Source organism: Sciurus vulgaris (genome assembly GCF_902686455.1).
Source record: "Sciurus vulgaris genome assembly, chromosome: 13".
NCBI lineage: Eukaryota > Metazoa > Chordata > Mammalia > Rodentia > Sciuridae > Sciurus > Sciurus vulgaris.
In genome coordinates this window covers 14,110,756-14,126,661 of record NC_136474.1, presented here as the reverse complement: position 1 = coordinate 14,126,661, position 15,906 = coordinate 14,110,756, and the positions used below count along the sequence as shown (strand labels likewise).

The following is a 15,906-nucleotide window of genomic DNA, read 5'->3' as shown; positions in this document are numbered from 1 at the left end:
GTGTGTGCGTGGTGACACTGGCACAGGTGTTAGTTCACAGGACCCTCCTGGTGTGTGTGGGTGGTGACACTGACACAGGTGTGAGTCCACAGGACCCTCCTGGTGTGTGTGGGTGGTGACATTGACACAGGTGTGAGTCCACAGGACCCTCCTTGTGCGTGTGGGTGGTGACACTGAGGCAGGTGTGAGTCCACAGCTCCCACCTGATACGTGTGCCTGGTGACACTGAAACAGATGTGAGTCCAAAGGACCCTCCTGGTGTGTGTGGGTGGTGACACTGAGGCAGGTGTGAGTCCACAGGACGCTCCTGGTGTGTGTCGGTGGTGACAGTGAGGCAGGTGTGAGTCCACTGGACCCTCCTGGTGTGTGTGGGTGGTGACACTGAGGCAGGTGTGAATCCACAGCTCCCTCCTCGTGTTTGTGGGTGGTGACACTGACACAGGTGTGAGTCCACAGCTCCCTCCTGGTACGTGTGGGTGGTAACACTGAGGCAGGTGTGAGTCCACAACTTTGTTCTGTTGTGTGTGGGTGGTGACATTGACACAGGTGTGAGTCCACAGCTCCCTCCTGGTGAGTGAGGGTGGTGACACTGACACAGGTGTGAGTCCACAGCTCCCCCCTGGTGTGTGTGGGTGGTGACACTGACGCAGGTGTGAGTCCACAGGTCTCTCCTGTTGTGTGTGGGTGGTGACACTGACGCAGGGGTGAGTCCACAGCTCCCTCCTGGTGTGTGTGGGTGGTGACACTGAGGCAGGTGTGAGTCCACAGCTCCCTCCTGGTGTGTGTGGGTGGTGACACTGACACAGGTGTGAGTCCACAGCTCCCTCCTGGTGAGTGAGGGTGGTGACACTGACACAGGTGTGAGTCCACAGCTCCCCCCTGGTGTGTATGGGTGGTGACACTGACGCAGGAGTGAGTCCACAGGCCCCTCCTGGTGTGTGTGGGTGGTGACACTGACACAGGTGTGAGTCCACAGGCCGCTCCTGTTGTGTGTGGGTGGTGACACTGACACGGGTGTGAGTCCACAGGACCCTCCTGGTGTGTGTGGGTGGTGACACTGAGGCACGTGTGAGTCCACAGGACCCTCCTGGTGTGTGTGGGTGGTGACACTGGCACAGGTGTGAGATCACAGGACCCTCCTAGTGTGTGGGGGTGGTGACACTGACACAGGTGTGAGTCCACAGGACCCTCCTGGTGTGTGTGGGTGGTGACATTGACACAGGTGTGAGTCCACAGGACCCTCCTGGTGTGTGTGGGTGGTGACACTGAGGCAGGTGTGAGTCCACAGGACCCTCCTGGTGCGTGTGGGTGGTGACACTGAGGCAGGTGTGAGTCCACAGGACCCTCCTGGTGAGTGTGGGTGGTGACACTGAGGCAGGTGTGAGTCCACAGCTCCCTCTTGGTGTGTGTGGGAGGTGACACTGAGGCAAGTGTGAGTCCACAGGACCCTCCTGGTGTGTGTGGGTGGTGACACTGACACATGTGTGACACCACAGGACCCTCCTGGTATGTGTGGGTGGTGACACTGACACAGGTGTGAGTCCACAGCTCCCTCCTGGTGTGTGTGGGTGGTGACACTGACACAGGTGTGAGTCCACAGGACCCTCCTGGTGTGTGTGGGTGGTGACATTGAAACAGGTGTGAGTCCACAGGACCCTCCTGTTGTGTGTTGGTGGTGACACTGAGGCAGGTGTGAGTCCACAGGACGCTCCTGGTGTGTGTGGGTGGTGACACTGAAACAGGTGTGAGTCCAACGGCACCGCTTGTGTGTGTGTGTGGTGACACTGAGGCAGGTGTGAGTCCACAGGACCCTCCTGGTGTGTGTGGGTGGTGACACTGAGGCAGGTGTGAGCCCACAGCTCCCTCCTGGTGTGTGTGGGTGGTGACACTGACACAGGTGTGAGTCCACAGGACCCTCCTGGTGTGTGTGGGTGGTGACACTGACACAGGTGTGACACCACCGGACGCTCCTGGTGTGTGTGGGTGGTGACACTGACATAGGTGTGACACCACAGGACTCTCCTGGTGTGTGTAGGTGGTGACACTGAGGCAGGTGTGAGTCGACAGGACTCTCCTGGTGCGTGGTGGGTGGTGACACTGAGGCAGGTGTGAGTCCACAGCTCCCTCCTGGTGTGTGTGGGTGGTGACACTGAGGCAGGTGTGAGTCCACAGCTCCCTCCTGGTACGTGTGGGTGGTAACACTGAGGCGGGTGTGAGTCCACAACTCCGTCCTGGTGTGTGTGGGTGGTGACATTGACAGAGATGTGAGTCCACAGCTCCCAACTGGTGAGTGAGGGTGGTGACACTGATACAGGTGTGAGTCCACAGCACCCCCCTGGTGTGTATGGGTGGTGACACTGAGGCAGGTGTGAATCCACAGCTCCCTCCTGGTGTGTGTGGGTGGTGACACTGACACAGGTGTGACACCACATGACCCTCCTGGTGTGTGTGGGTGGTGACACTGAGGCAGGTGTGAGTCCACAGGACCCTCCTGCTGTGTGTGGGTGGTGACACTGAGGTAGGTGTGAGTCCACAGCTCCCTCCTGGTGTGTGTGGGTGGTGACACTGACACAGGTGTGAGTCCACAGGACCCTCCTTGTGTGTGTGGGTGGTGACACTGACACAGGTGTGACACCACAGGACCCTCCTGGTGTGTGTGGGTGGTGACACTGAGGCAGGTGTGAGTCCACAGGACCCTCCTGGTGCGTATGGGTGGTGACACTGAGGCAGGTGTGAGACCACAGGACCCTCCTGGTGCGTGTGGGTGGTGACACTGAGGCAGGTGTGAGTCCACAGCTCCCTCCTTGTGTGTGTGGGTGGTGACACTGAGGCAGGTGTGAGTCCACAGCTCCCTCCTGGTACGTGTGGGTGGTAACACTGAGGCAGGTGTGAGTCCACAACTCCGTCCTGGTGTGTGTGGGTGGTGACATTGACACAGGTGTGAGTCCACAGCTCCCTCCTGGTGAGTGAGGGTGGTGACACTGACAGAGGTGTGAGTCCACAGCTCCCCCCTGGTGTGTATGGGTGGTGACACTGACGCAGGTGTGAGTCCACAGGCCCCTCCTGTTGTGTGTGGGTGGTTACACTGACACAGGTGTGAGTCCACAGGTCCCTCCTGGTGTGTGTGGGTGGTGACACTGAGGCAGGTGTGAGTCCACAGCTCCCTCCTGGTGTGTGTGGGTGGTGACACTGACACAGGTGTGAGTCCACAGCTCCCTCCTGGTGAGTGAGGGTGGTGACACTGACACAGGTGTGAGTCCACAGCTCCCCCCTGGTGTGTATGGGTGGTGACAGTGAGGAAGGTGTGAGTCCACAGGACCCTCCTGGTGTGTGTGGGTGGTGACACTGAGGCAGGTGTGAGTCCACAACTCCGTCCTGGTGTGTATGGGTGGTGACATTGACACAGGTGTGAGTCCACAGCTCCCTCCTGTTGTGTGTGGGTGGTGACACTGAGGCAGGTGTGAGTCCACAGGCCCCTCCTGGTGTGTGTGGGTGGTGACACTGACACAGGTGTGAGTCCACAGGCCCCTCCTGTTGTGTGTGGGTGGTGACACTGACACAGGTGTGAGTCCACAGGACCCTCCTGGTGTGTGTGGGTGGTGACACTGAGGCAGGTGTGAGTCCACAGCTCCCTCCTGGTGTGTGTGGGTGGTGACACTGAGGCAGGTGTGAGTCCACAGGACCCTCCTGGTGTGTGTGGGTGGTGACACTGACACAGGTGTGAGTCCACAGGACCCTCCTGGTGTGTGTGGGTGGTGACACTGAGGCAGGTGTGAGTCCACAGGACCCTCCTGGTGTGTGTGGGCGGTGACACTGAGGAAGGTGTGAGTCCACCGCTCCCCCCTTGTGTGTGTGGGTGGTGACACTGACACAGGTGTGAGTCCACAGGACCCTCCTGGTGTGTGTGGGTGGTGACACTGAGGCAGGTGTGAGTCCACAGCTCCGTCCTGGTTTGTGTGGGTGGTGACACTGACACAGGTGTGACCCCACAGGACCCTCCTGGTGTGTGTGGGTGGTGACACTGACACAGGTGTGACACCACAGGACCCTCCTGGTGTGTGTGGGTGGTGACACTGAGGCAGTTGTGAGTCTCCAGGACCCTCCTGGTGTGTGTGGGTGGTGACACTGAGGCAGTTGTGAGTCCACAGGACCCTCCTGGTGTGTGTGGGTGGTGACACTGAGACAGGTGTGAGTCCACAGGGCCCTCCTGGTGTGTGTGGGTGGTGACACTGACGCAGGTGTGAGTTCACAGGACCCTCCTGGTGTGTGTGGGTGGTGACACTGACACAGGTGTGAGTGCACAGCTCCCTCCTGGTGTGTGTGGGTGGTGACACTGAGACAGGTGTGAGTCCACAGGACCCTCCTGGTGTGTGGGTGGTGACACTGACACAGGTGTGAGTCCACAGCTCCCTCCTCGTGTGTGTGGGTGGTGACACTGAGGCAGGTGTGAGTCCACAGCTCCCTCCTGGTGTGTGTCGGTGGCGACACTGAAACAGGTGTGAGTCCACAGGACCCTCCTGGTGTGTGTTTTTGGTGACACTGATTCAGGTGTGAGTCCACAGGACCCTCCTGGTGTGTGTGGGTGGTGACACTGAGGCAGGTGTGAGTCCACCGGACCCTCCTGGTGCGTGTGGGTGGTGACACTGAAATAGGTGTGAGTCCACAGGACCCTCCTGGTGTGTGTGGGTGGTGATACTGAGGCAGGTGTGAGTCCACAGGACCCTCCTGGTGCGTGTGGGTGGTCACACTGAGGCAGGTGTGAGTCCACAGCTCCCTCCTGGTGTGTGTGGGTGGTGACACTGAGGCAGGTGTGAGTCCACAGCTCCCTCCTGGTGTGTGTGGGTGGTGACACTGAGGCAGGTGTGAGTCCACAGGACCCTCCTGGTGTGTGTGGGTGGTGACACTGAGGCAGGTGTGAGTCCACAGCTCCCTCCTGGTGTGTGTAGGTGGTGACACTGACACAGGTGTGACATCACAGGACCCTCCTGGTGTGTGTGGGTGGTGACACTGAGGCAGGTGTGAGTCCACAGCACCCTCCTGGTGTGTGTGGGTGGTGACAGTGAGACAGGTGTGAGTCCACAGCTCCTTCCTGGTGTGTGTGGGTGGTGACACTGACACAGGTGTGAGTCCACAGCTCCGTCCTGGTGTGTGTGGGTGGTGACACTGAGGCAGGTGTGAGTCCACAGGACCCTCCTGGTGCGTGTGGGTGGTGACACTGAGGCAGGTGTGAGTCCACAGGACCCTCCTGGTGCGTGTAGGTGGTGACACTGAGGCAGGTGTGATTCCACAGGACCCTCCTGGTACGTATGGGTGGTGACACTGAGGCAGGTGTGAGTCCATAGGACCCTCCTGGTGTGTGTGGGTGGTGACACTGGGGCAGGTGTGAGTCCACAGGACCCTCCTGGTGTGTGTGGGTGGTGACACTGAGGCAGGTGTGAGTCCACAGGACCCCCCTGGTACGTATAGGTGCTGACACTGAGGCAGGTGTGAGTCCACAGGACCCTCCTGGTGTGTGTGGGTGGTGACAGTGGCACAGGTATGAGTCCACAGCTCACTCCTGGTGTGTGTGGGTGGTGACACTGAGGCAGGTGTGAGTCGAAAGGACCCTCCTGGTGTGTGTGGGTGGTGACACTGAGGCAGGTGTGAGTCCACAGCTCCCTCCTGGTGTGTGTGGGTGGTGACACTGAGGCAGGTGTGAGTCCACAGCTCCCTCCTGGTGTGTGTGGGTGGTGACACTGAGGCAGGTGTGAGTCCACAGCTCCGTCCTGGTGTGTGTGGGTGGTGACACTGACACAGGTGTGAGTCCACAGCTCCCTCCTGGTGTGTGTGGGTGGTGACACTGAGGCAGGTTTAAGTCGAAAGGACCCTCCTGGTGTGTGGGTGGTGACACTGAGGCAGGTGTGAGTCCACAGCTCCCTCCTGGTGTGTGTGGGTGGCGACACTGAGGCAGGTGTGAGTCCACAGGACCCTCCTGGTGTGTGTGGGTGGTCACACTGAGGCAGGTATGAGTCCACAGCTCCTTCCTGGTGTGTGCGGGTGGTCACACTGGGGCAGGTGTGAGTCCACAGCTCCCTCCTGGTGTGTGTGTGTGGTGACACTGGGGCAGGTGTGAGTCCACAGCTCCCTCCTGGTGTGTGTGGGTGGTGACACTGGGGCAGGTGTGAGTCCACAGGACCCTCCTGGTGTGTGTGGGTGGTGACACTGAGGCAGGCGTGAGTCCACAGCTCCCTCCTGGTGTGTGTGGGTGGTGACACTGACACAGGTATGAGTCCACAGCTCCCTCCTGGTGTGTGTCGGTGGTGCACTGAGGCAGGTGTGAGTCCACAGCTCCCTCCTGGTGTGTGCGGTTGGTCACACTGGGGCAGGTGTGAGTCCACAGCTCCCTCCTGGTGTGTGTGTGTGGTGACACTGGGGCAGGTGTGAGTCCACAGCTCCCTCCTGGTGTGTGTGGGTGGTGACACTGCGGCAGGTGTGAGTCCACAGCACCCTCCTGGTTTGTGTGGGCGGTGACACTGACACAGGTGTGAGTCCAAAGCTCTCTCCTGGTGTGTGTGCGTGCTGACACTGGTACAGGTGTGAGTCCGCAGCTCCATCCTGGTGTGTGTCAATGGTGACAGTGAGGCAGGTGTGAGTCCACAGCTCCCTCCTGGTGTGTGTGGGTGGTGACACTGGGGCAGGCGTGAGTCCACAGGACCCTCCTGGTGTGTGTGGTGACACTGATGCTGGTATCAACCCCATTCCAGTGTCAACTTTGGCCACCAATGCTTTGAGTGAAACTGATAAAATACATAGCCTGACATTCTGATGATGTAACTGTAATCCCCGACATCAGGGGAGCAGGTTTGCAAAGAGTCTCCCCTACAGGGTAAGCTGAGCTTCTCTAGTGTCCCGGAGGACCATGGATGTGAGGTGGCTACGCCATTTCTGGCCAGTTCTCCAGAGAGCTAGTGTCCTCCTGGCTCAGGGGCCTCCCTTGCCCACGCTCTCTCCAGTCCTGGAGCCCCAGTCACTTTCTTCAGGACGAAGCTTGCCAGCGTCTGCTTTGGGCTCCCAGCTACTGGTGGAGGAGGTCATCAATTTAGCCGAGGAGTGATTTCTTTGAAGAAAACTTCCAAAAACACTTAAGATCTAAGAGACATTACACAACTAATGTCGTGAAGTCCCAAGATGCTTGTTGAAGAATTGGAGGAACTTAGGTGTCTGCACATACACTGAGCTCTTTTGAGTATGTTGTGAAAGAATAAAAAGTTACAAATCTGAGCGTAAAAGAATAGTGAGAAATGTGGTCAATCTTGAGCACACATACATACTCTTTATTGAAAGTCCATTTAGAATGAATGCAGACGAAAGAATAAGCTTATGGGGAAATAGGCCAAAAACAAAACAAGCAGAACCCAGTCTCAGGATGACCACACTGTGCTTTGGGAACTACTGAGAAGCTGGGAAAGACCAGGGCACTTGGTCCTAGGAGGACACAGGACTTGAGCCCGTGGTTTGGCCTTCAGCAGGGTGATCAGACACGAAAGTGTCTGCTTCTTCCAAGACACAATGATTACAAAGCATGGTGAGACACAGGCTTACTCTAGGGGTAAACATTTCAGTTGATGAAGAGCAGAAGCACTTGCCCGTCACAGGGCTCTTGCGTCCTGATGGCGACTTTGGCAAGGTGACTTTGGGAAAGCATGCACATGATTCACCAAGCTCACAGCCGAGGGGAGGAACCTGGAAAAGCCCTGGAGAGGTTTGATACCTTTACTTTAGGGGACCTTGTGGTGCCTCAGTTTCGATTGACCTGCCGTGGTCACACGGCTGAGTAGCACAGAGTGTCAACTTTGAACCAGAATTCTGATCCTCACCCAGTGTGCTACCTGCTCTCTGCACAATTCCCCTCAAACCTTTAAGCATTACAAGCTTATGATTGAGGTTGGGGTGTAGCTCAGCGACCGAGTGCTTGCCTAGTATGCACAAGGGCTGGGTTCAGTCCCCGGCACCAGAAAAAAAAATCACGCTCAGTGATCCCCATTGAGATTTTCAAAGCCACAAGCAAATGCCTAAAAGAGCTTGTGTTCAAAATGATATAAATTGTTTATTAAAATATTTTGGTATTGCTTTTCAGTGTTTTACTTCCAAGACATGTAGGTGTTAATGAAGATTCCCTCATACATCGTTGTAATGTATATCTAACATCTTCACTCCCTTAAGTAGGTTCACGCAAGGCAGGGTGCCAGCTGGCTAAAGGTTGTCTGTGCATTCCTAAAAAGAACCTACAGATTACCAGACTGATAGGGCAGCATTTTTGTTTTAGTTAAAATTTTAAAAATTTAAAATTTTGTTTTAATTGTTACCACCGCCAAGGACAGGGGACAGTCTCATCCACAGCTCTGAACTGGGCACAGAGGGACTGCACTGCAGGGCTCCAGAGAGACCTGGGTGGCCTGGTGGGTCTGCATGGCTCCCATAGGCTCGGCACGGACCTGGTCTCTGCTAGACCCTGGGATGCACCATGACAACCCCTAATGCATTATGGGATTCTGGGTGTTTCTGTAGGAAGCATGGGTCTCTGGGCCTAGGAACAGCCCTCTCGCCAGGCTCCCCATTCAGCTGACAGAAAGCCCCACTCTTACACATTTGGCATTTCACATACACATTAACTGCATCCAGCACCTGCAGAGAGAGATCTGTCCCTGTCCCTGACAGTGGCAGGGGACACTCAGTGGGTGAGGCAGCATCCAGGGAAGGGGTTCACCAAGACAGTTTTTAAAATGGCCATTGTTGGGGATGTAGCTGAGTGGTTACGTGCTTTCCCAGCACAGAAAGGAAAAAACAAAACCAGCCAAGTAGAGTGGTGCCTGCCTGTAATCCCAGGGACACAGGAGGCTGAGGCAGGAGGGCTGCAGGTTCAAGGCCAGCCTGTGAAACTTAATGAGCCCCTGTCTCAAAATGAAATAAAAAGGTCTGAGGGATCTGATCCCTGGCACTGAAGAAAAAAAAAAAAAAATCCTAATCTCTTCTGGAAACTCAATCAATTATGAAACGACAGGAGTTAGAACCATATCTGTAAAGTGGCTCGTTTATTTCTGTCACCACAACCCATATGAGGGTGAGAGGTCCTTCCGGGCTGGTCATACCACTGGCTGACCCTGCCCTCTAGGACCCCACCGGGCACCTATGGCTCCCTCCGAGCTGCAGCTTTGCGTATGATATTCACAAACCCTCAGAATGTCTTAAGACCCATCCCACTCGGGAAACCTTGGTGCGCACAGATTTTGGCTGCCCCACATGACCCAAGAGGAGCTCGTCACAGACACAAACACATCGAGTCACCAGGCACGCATGTGACGCCGTCAGAGGGTGACAACAGCTGCAGAGATCATGTGGTTTCAGGCTCTTGAAGTCCCTCTCTGCCTGTGGCCCCAGAGGCTCCAGAGGTTGACCTTGACCCTGGACCCAGGGAGCGGGGCAGGTGCCCGGAAAGCTCTTCTGGCTCTGGGAAGTGCAGGGTGGGAGTGGCACCAATGCACCAATGCCAGCAATGCCCCCAAGTCCCTCTGCACCTGGCAGGCCTGGCCCCACACAGTTGCCAGGATGCAAGGCACTTTCCTACGTGGCAGCTGGGTGGAACAAAGGCTGTGAGGGGGCAGGGGCACCGGTGCCCTGGGACCCGAGGGAAGGAAGCGTTCCTGCGATGATGTCCTAATGCTGGAGCATGAACAGAACTCAGAGGAAAGAGGAGACAAACCCTCAGGCCGATGGGTTCTGCATGTGCAGCACCTGCCAGCACCTGGGCCAGGTGTCTTGGCCGCTGTATCCTGGACCTGGCTCACTCTCACCCAGGAAAACACCGAGAAGGAAAGTCCTGGATGCTGCTGCAGGTCACATCTGCGGGTGGACAGTAGTGTGCAAGGCAGCCTGCCAGGTCTGCATGCCACCCAGGTCATCCTTGGAGCATCCCACGAGGGATCGCACCTGAGCCTGAGGCCAGGAAGCCCGGGCTGGAACTGGGCCTGCTCACCCAGAGCCAGCACTCCTCCCTCCTGAAGCCGCTGGTGCCAGGGCAGCAACAGAGACCAGCCGCCAGCGGGAGAAGACGCTCTTCCAGCCTGTTCTGAAATGCCTTGGGCTGATACTGGCTGTGCAGCCCCACGGCTCCCCTGCCCGACCCCATCACCCAGGCTCCTGGCTCCTTGACTCTGCTGCTTCCTGAGAGGTCTCATCTTAAGGCTGGCTCTGCAGAACCACAGAATCATCTGCACACCCAGGCTGCTCGTGGGGTCTCGCCTGTGGCCCTGCCTTGACCTAGGACTGGCCCACTCCCTGCTCCCCGACCCCACTGCATCGTGGATGCCACAGGGAGTCTTCGGATGGACGGGGAAGGACGTGGGATTCCTAACACAGTGCCTTCCGTGGGGTGGAGGATGCTGGGACAAGTCCTCCGAGACTGACTTCCATGCAGGACTGAGCGACAGAACCTGGGCGGACGGGAGTGCCTCCATTTTGTCCACACCACCCCACACAGTCCGGCTCTCATGCTCCCATCGGGCGCGCTCCTGTGGAAGTCAGAAGCACCAACCACGTGCTCAGCGGGCACGAGGCCAGTTCATCCAAGTGAGACTAAGTCCTCACACATCTGGTCCTTGAATAAGGCACACACTGGGGTTCTCCTGCTCACCCCATTCAGACCAGAAAGGGAAATTCCTTCCTTTCGACAATGAATTTAATAAAAAACGACCCAAGAGGAAGTGGGGTAAGGCACTTAGCATTTTATTCCCAACGAGAACACTCCCTGAGGAGTTCTTCTCTGGGGTCTCACACCTGCAGTGAGCTGTTCTTCTGTGGCTCGCCCCGGGAGTGTGGATGGAGGGGTCCTGTGTGGCCCTGAGTGTCCGGGGCAGAGGCTTTGAGGCCAGCCGGGTCTTGCTGAGATCACAGAGGTACTGTTTGGGGAGACTGACAGGTTATTTTACAAGGGGCCATCCTCCAAGGGTGGGGCCAGAGACAGTAGAGGCCAGGAAGGCTCTGGAACATGGTTTGTTGATGGCAGGGGAGGAAGACGAGGGAGAAAGTGAAGAGGTTGGAATTTTTGGTTTTTAAGACTGACTTTCTCAAAGTCTAAACTTTGAGAAGAGTCTAAACTTCAGAAGAGGTTTTTGGTCTGTCGGATCATTTGAATTATCTGTATCAATAATTCCATCTCCTAAAGAGACAGATAAGGCCCAGGAAATACATCACAATTTCTCTCCCTTGAACAGTCAGCATGCAGAGATGTGGTTTTCAGCTACTGGTTTCTCTGCAGTCTGTCCTGCAAGGCATCTTGGAGTCTGAATACTAACACCAAACAGACTGAGGTTTTCCTGGTGCTCATTGAAGACAGAGACAAGCAACCCACACCGTCTCCTTTGGACTTCAAAGTCGAAGCCCTTCCCAGGAGCCCGCATCCGTGGTGTCTGGGGAAGCAGGCAACACTTATGGAGAGAACAGATGCGTGGAGTGCGTGCTTTTGACGTACTGCATTCTGTAGAACCTTGGGGCACAGGAGGGCCTGGGACTAGGCTGCTTTACCAGCAACTCCAAAGATTACCTGAGGCTTGCCTTCTGGAGGGAAGGAAAGACTGGACCACCAGTAGGTGTCTCGTGTGAGATTCAGGCCTAGGCCCTGCAGAAGAATGTGCACGGACCTGTAGAAGCTACCTGGGACTAAAGAGAAGCCAGCCACACACCAAGTCCACCGCTCTGGGGGAGGGAGACCCCTGCATGGGGCACAGGCCGCTGGGGCAGCCCCTCCCGAGTGCTTCCACGCAGCCTCCGGGAAGGCTGTCCCCGGTCCCTGGCCAGGCTGCCGCCTGGGTGCTCACTTCTCATCGTCCCTCCCGCAGTTGATAGTCTGTAAGGCCTGGGCTATGAGTATCGCCATCTCCCGGGTGCCAGCAGCAACCACCCTGCAGGACATGAGGTCGAGGGGTCCACCTGGGGATGGGAAGAGAGCAGACGCCGGTTACAGGACGGGCCAAGCAGCCTGTGCAGCAGCCTCTCACATGCACACACCAGAAGATAGCTCGCGGGGCTGCGCTGGAGGCTGGGCCTCCACAACTGGTGCTCCAGTACTGGATCAGCCAGGGAAGGGAGGCCGGACCTCACCTGCTTCACCCCAGGGTGACGGGCCAATATTGTACAGAGCCCAGGAGCCTCTGCTTAGGCTGCACTGGACGTCCGGTCCAGTGAGTCCAAAGGAGGGTTGGACCAGACAGGGGAGCAAGTGGGTCCCCAGGGTGCCGGGGGAAAAGGCTCCACTCTGGCTCAGTCTGGGCAGGTGGCGCCTGCATTCCCACCTGAGCCTGTGGGCACAGCAAAGCCCTGCATCTTCCTGGGGTGTGCACAGCAGGACCAACTGCCTGGCCAGAGACCTATGGGCACAGATGGGAGCCTCAGGTGCTCACGTGGCCAAATCCAGAGAGCTGAACGCTTTTTAATGTGAAACTGGACTGTCTAGTCTCACTGTCTGAGATGGACATTGCTTTACCCCTATGCCTTTGCTAGCTCAGTTAAGGCCTTCAAGGAGAAATGGGAGAAAAGGAGAAGTCAGGCTCCCAAAGTCAGAGCCACCCAGGTCCCAGTGGTCAGAGCCACTCGTGTGCCCAGTGGTCACAGTCATGCTAAGTGCCCAGTGGTGAGAGTCACCCACATGTCCAGTGGCTACAGCCACATGTGTGCCCAGTGGTCAGAGCCACCCACGTGCCCATTGGTCAGTTCACCCACATGCCCAGTGGTTAGAGCCATCCACGTGCCCAGTAGTGAGATCACCCATATGCCCAGTGGTCAGAGTCACCCACGTGCACAGTGGTCAGTCACCTGCGTGCCCAGTGGTCAGATCACCCACATGCCCAGTGGTCGAAGCCACCCGTGTGCCCAGTGGTTAGAAGTGAGCCAAGTGCTTCTGCTACTGAGCTCTGGACCAGGCTGGGCGAGAGGCTGAGGACCCACCAGGTCCCGCTACTCTGAACCTCGTGGAGACATCTGCAGGAGCTAAGTGGACAGAGATGAGCCCTGACGTTCACAGGGCCCACGGAGGCTCCTGGGTTGGTCCTGGGACTCGAGGAGCTGACCTGAAGTGTCCATCACGATGCCACCCGCTTCCCTGACGATGACTGTGGCGGCTGCCAGGTCCCAGCAGTGCAGGCCAAACTGGTAATAGGCATCGGCGGCCCCCGAGGCCAGGTGGCAGAGCGCCAGGGTGGAGCTCCCGATCACGCGGACCCTGGGGGACAGGAGAGAGGACGATGCAGGAGGCGGCAGTGCCCTGGTGCCCAGCTCCTGACACGGCAGCCTGCTGCCTCTACCTATCACCCTCCCGCTGGGCATGCTCAGGGACCAACATGAGCCACAGGCTTCTGCTGGCCAGCTGGGGACATGGACCTGGAGCGGGCTGTCCATCAACGCTCTCTGCGTTGGCAGCAGCACCCGCACTGTGACGGCCACTGGGCAGGAACCACAGACTGTGTGGCCTGCGCACAGAGTCCTGGTTCTGTTGGACATGATGTGCCACGTGAGTCCTTCTGTGGGACAGCCTGGCGGGGGGGGTGAGTGCGGAGGATCCTCTTGGGCTTTAATTAACGTTTGGGAGAAAAAAATCAGAGCAGCAGACTGTGCGAGCAGGGGCTTCGCAAGGACTCGCGGCTGAGGCCCTGGGGTCAGTGACCTGAGCTCTCCAACAGCGCGGAGAGTTCCTGCCGCCCTGCGACAGAGCACCTGGGGTCCTGTGCGGGATCCCAGGACCCCACCTGGAGCGCCGACCACGCAGGGTTCCCGCTTCAAGCCGCCAGGGAGACTCCAGCGACAGCATGCGCCTGGCCCTCACCCCCTGACCACAGTGCTCCTGGACCGGAACCCTACCCGTGAGCCCGGCCGTGCAGCAGACGCTCCATGTTGCTCAGGAAGAGTCTCAGGGTCGCAGGGTCGCGCTTGGGGCCGATTTCCGTCAGTACCAAGGCCCTCGAGAGCTCTGCAGGAGAGACTTCCCAGTCAGGAGGACCTGGCCCCAGCCCTGGAGGTACTGTCGGGGTCCACTGTCACCCCTCCTTCCCAGGGCAGGGCCTGTGAGTGGTCCGTGCTCGGAGGACTCTCAGAGCCACGCTGGAGCAGGGACTCCCTGGAGCGGAGCCGCCATGCCGCCATGCTGCCATGCCTTCCGGGCTGTCTCCTGCCTCGGGCTGAGGAGGACTCTGCAGTCCTCTGTTGGGGAGGCTCCGTCTTGCTGAGGTGGCATGGAGACCTGGGGAGAACGTGGCTTAGGAAGAGCACCACCACCCAATCCTGTGAAAACACGGGAGTCCACCCTGCTGGTGGAGGGGGACTTCACTGAGTGAATCCTTCTAGAAGGTTCCCCACCAGCCCTTCCCTAACTGCTGCCATGGGAAGAGGGAGGAAGAAGCTCGGTGGCAGCGTGGTCTCTGGGCAAAGCCCTCTGCGCGCAGGAGGGCTGGGCACGGCCCGGTGTGCAGGGGCCACACAGGCTGGTGCCAAGTCCCCATTTATGTCATGGGCTCTGCCAGGAAGTAGGCGTGGGGGACGCAACTGGGACTGGCTGCGGGGATCCAAGGGCTCCTCTGCTTTCCTGCACCTAGGCACCTGTCCTGTGGCACTGCGCAGGTAGGAGGAGCCAGCCCAGGTGTGCTGGGGGGCAGACGTGGCAGCTCCCCCACTGGAGAGGCATGGCCCCACTCAGCGGCCACCCTGGGTAGATGCCTGCACAGGAGCCGCCAGAGTCCCCATCGGCCAGCCCTTTACTAACAGCAATGTTCTCCTGCCATACCTCAAATGCTTCCTGAAAACAAGTGCCCACAGGAGGCGCCCGGCCTCATCCTGTCAGGCCCAATCACACCCAGCACGCGCCACCTGGGGGCCAGGGGGCCAGGGCCGCAGCACGTGCTGCCCTCGGGTGGACAGGGTCCAGGTCCCTTTCCACTGCCTACCCTCTGAGCCCCACCTCGCTTGGCCACACACGAGATGGTGCTTTTCTGGAAGGGAAGAAGGACGTCTGAAGGAGAAGATGCCCAGAGGGCCAGGCAGAGCAGACGCTCAGGAAATAGTCACCGAATGGACGAACGGACCAAGCTTTCCCTCAAACACCAGCGTTCAAGAGAAACGTGCTGGGTGTGGCTCAGGTGGGGCGCTTGCCTGGTGCCCACCCAGCCTACAAAACGAAACAACACACACAAAAATCCCCCTGCTAGTGTCTTTCTGTTTTTATTTGGTCAGTTAAATTACTAGTGTTTAAATTTTATGGGAGGAATTTTTGTAGCAAATATGATTTTATTGGCTAGTCCAAGAATGTCACACTATGTATAAAACTATTTTGGGGGGTATTAACTCTGAATTATAAATATATTAGTTAAAAATCTTTTGAACAATACTATACTGCATTTGGAAAGCACCTATTAAAATCAGAAACTGGACTCACCAAAGAGGCTCAGATAGCAAATAAGCTTACGAAAAGCTGCTCCCTACCTCTTCAGGGACACGCGAATTAACAAGAGAATGGGTCACCACTGTGCACCCAGCAGAACTGCCACCAAATGCAGGAACCCTCACTCTCGGCTGGTGGGAGTGTGGAAGGACAGCTTGGCAGTGGCTCTTTGACAAAAGCCCTTGTAACAGATGACACAGCAGTTGAGCTCCGTGGTACTGACCACAGAAGCTGAAGACTAGCTTTCATACAGAACCTGTTCGCAGACGGTCAGAGCAGTTGGTCCATGAAGCCAATAACCTGGAAGCGACCAGGATCCCTTCAGTAGGTGAATGGATCAGCGGAGGACTGGCAGACCCCGGATGGTACTCACACTAAGCAGAAATGAGCTCCCGAGTCAAGAAGAGAGAAGACTTAGACGCCTGCTACTGAGCAACAGCTACACT

The 15,906-nt window shown here is 57.4% G+C and overlaps 1 protein-coding gene across 2 annotated transcripts in view; it reads right to left on the bottom strand.

Moving 5' to 3' along the window:
• Positions 1-10,716: 10,716 nt before the first annotated feature.
• IMPA2 (inositol monophosphatase 2) overlaps positions 10,717-15,906 on the bottom strand; it is a 42,930-nt gene continuing 37,740 nt past the window's right edge. The window contains exons 5-7 of one of the 2 annotated variants that reach the window (XM_079108918.1): positions 13,888-13,996; positions 13,101-13,252; positions 10,717-11,964 (exon numbers count right to left, since the gene is read on the bottom strand). In XM_079108918.1, the coding sequence (XP_078965044.1) occupies positions 11,849-11,964; positions 13,101-13,252; positions 13,888-13,996 (377 nt within the window). In that variant the 3' untranslated portion in view covers positions 10,717-11,848. The remainder of the gene's footprint in view (positions 11,965-13,100; positions 13,253-13,887; positions 13,997-15,906) is intronic. The other variant, XM_079108917.1, reaches the window with a different exon arrangement.